The sequence below is a fragment of the Melozone crissalis genome, unplaced genomic scaffold, assembly GCF_028551555.1.
Source record: "Melozone crissalis strain CALT ecotype California unplaced genomic scaffold, PUWL_Pcris_2 ptg000044l_1, whole genome shotgun sequence".
Lineage (NCBI taxonomy): Eukaryota > Metazoa > Chordata > Aves > Passeriformes > Passerellidae > Melozone > Melozone crissalis.
This window is the reverse complement of record NW_026535822.1, coordinates 2,849,255-2,851,212: the sequence shown is the minus strand read 5'-3', so window position 1 is coordinate 2,851,212 and position 1,958 is coordinate 2,849,255. Positions and strand designations below refer to the sequence as shown.

General features: G+C 46.8%; 1 protein-coding gene across 1 annotated transcript; it reads left to right on the top strand.

The window, feature by feature from the left end:
• The first annotated feature begins 311 nt into the window (after positions 1-311).
• On the top strand, positions 312-1,307 carry LOC128942828 (neuropeptides B/W receptor type 2-like). The gene has a single exon (XM_054285479.1). The coding sequence runs from the start codon at positions 312-314 to the stop codon at positions 1,305-1,307; it is 996 nt and encodes a 331-aa protein (XP_054141454.1).
• The last annotated feature ends 651 nt before the right edge of the window (positions 1,308-1,958 follow it).

Here is a 1,958-nt window from a genome sequence, read left to right as displayed (position 1 = left end):
GAAAGAAGAGTTCCTTGACTTCTTCAGAAAGACATTATTCTCTTGTTTTCTTGGTTCATGGAGCCTTATGTCTTCCAAACATTTTCTTCTCCCATCACCACTTCAAAATCTAACTTCTCCAACGGGGGGGAGAGGTAAGTTAGGTGGTCCAAGAAGCCTCACAACTCACCTTTGAAAATAAGCTACATCTAAATGAGGTAACAGCTGCTTCTCACAGGAGGGGAAAAATATCCCAACCAAGCAAAAAACCTCTCACTTCTGGGCTAGTGAGGCTTTCAGTGGTATCTGGAGGTGGTCTGTGGTCAATAGGCATGGGAAACATCTTTTGGGATGATCTGAACAGCTCCTGCAGCAACGCAGGCAACAGCTGCTACCTGGAAAACAGCATGAGGTTCAACTTCACCCTCCAAGAGCAGGCAGCTGATTTCTACATTGTCCTGCCCGTGATCTACTCTGTGATCTGTGCTGTGGGGCTCACAGGCAACACTGCTGTCATCTATGTGATCCTCAAGGCCCCCAAGATGAAGACTGTGACCAACATGTTCATCCTGAACCTCGCTATCGCTGATGACTTGTTCACCCTTGTCTTGCCCATCAATATTGCAGAGCACCTCCTCCGCTACTGGCCCTTTGGAGAAATCCTCTGCAAGGTCATCTTGTCCATAGATCACTACAATATCTTCTCCAGCATTTATTTCCTGACAGTGATGAGCATAGACAGGTACCTGGTGGTGCTGGCTACGGTCAGGTCCAAGAGGATGCCCCACCGCACGTACCGAGCAGCCAGGATTGTCAGCCTGTGCATCTGGATCCTGGTCACCATCATAGTCCTCCCTTTCATCATCTTTGCCAATGTCTACACTGACGACCTGGAGATCAAGAGTTGTGGTCTCAATTTCCCCAAGCTGGAGAGGTTTTGGTTCAAAGCCAGCAGGATCTACACCCTCATCCTTGACTTTGCCATTCCACTATCCACCATCTGCATCCTCTACACCATGACGCTCTACAAGCTGAGGAACATGCACCTGAACTCCAATGCCAGAGCCCTGGACAAAGCCAAGAAGAAAGTCACCATCATGGTCTTCATAGTCCTGGCTGTGTTCCTCTTCTGTTGGACCCCTTTCCACCTGGCTACCGTCGTGGCTTTGACCACTGACTTACCCCAGACCTCCATGGTCATTGGGATATCCTACTTCATCACCAGCCTAAGCTCTGCCAATTCATGCTTGAATCCTTTCTTGTACGCTTTCCTGGATGACAGTTTTTGGAAAAGTTTCCGGAAGCTGCTGGAATGCAGAACTTCTTGAACAGGGGGCTGGGGCTGGCAGGTCCCTGCCCTTCCAGGGTTTTTCAGGAGAAACTTTGCAGACTGGAGGAGTGGCCAATGAATGCACAACGTCCTTTCTTTGGTTTATATGTAATGTGTGGTCTGTTTGTAACCCTCATCAGCAACAGGGTTTGTCCTGCCCACTTGCAGCTCTTGTATTTCCCCTCTTTGCTCCCACCAACTTGCATTTCTAGACCCTGATTTTAATTTCACCCTCTGAATTACTAAGGCCAGAACATTTCCTTTTCAGGGGTGTGCTTCTGCCACAGAGTGGTCCTTTATTGCCATCTGCTGTACAGCACGGACAGGCTGGAGACCAATTTCCAGAGGAGTGCAAAGCTCAGTTCTTTATCACTGAGTTATTAGGGAGGATTGTTTAATGGAGCAGAGCTAATGAGCACTTTCAATGAAACATCTGTAAAAGAGAGGATGAGTATTTAGAAGAGAAAAGAAACTATTTTCAATGTTCGTGTATGTTCCTGTGTGTTATGGCTTCCTTTTGATTTTGAAGGATTGTCCATCTTCCACCCCACCACAAATTTCCTCTTTTCTGACTTGTTAAATTTAGACCAAAAGGAAGATTTGAGTCTCAAAAATGGTGCCAAACAGCACACCATACAAATACTATAAC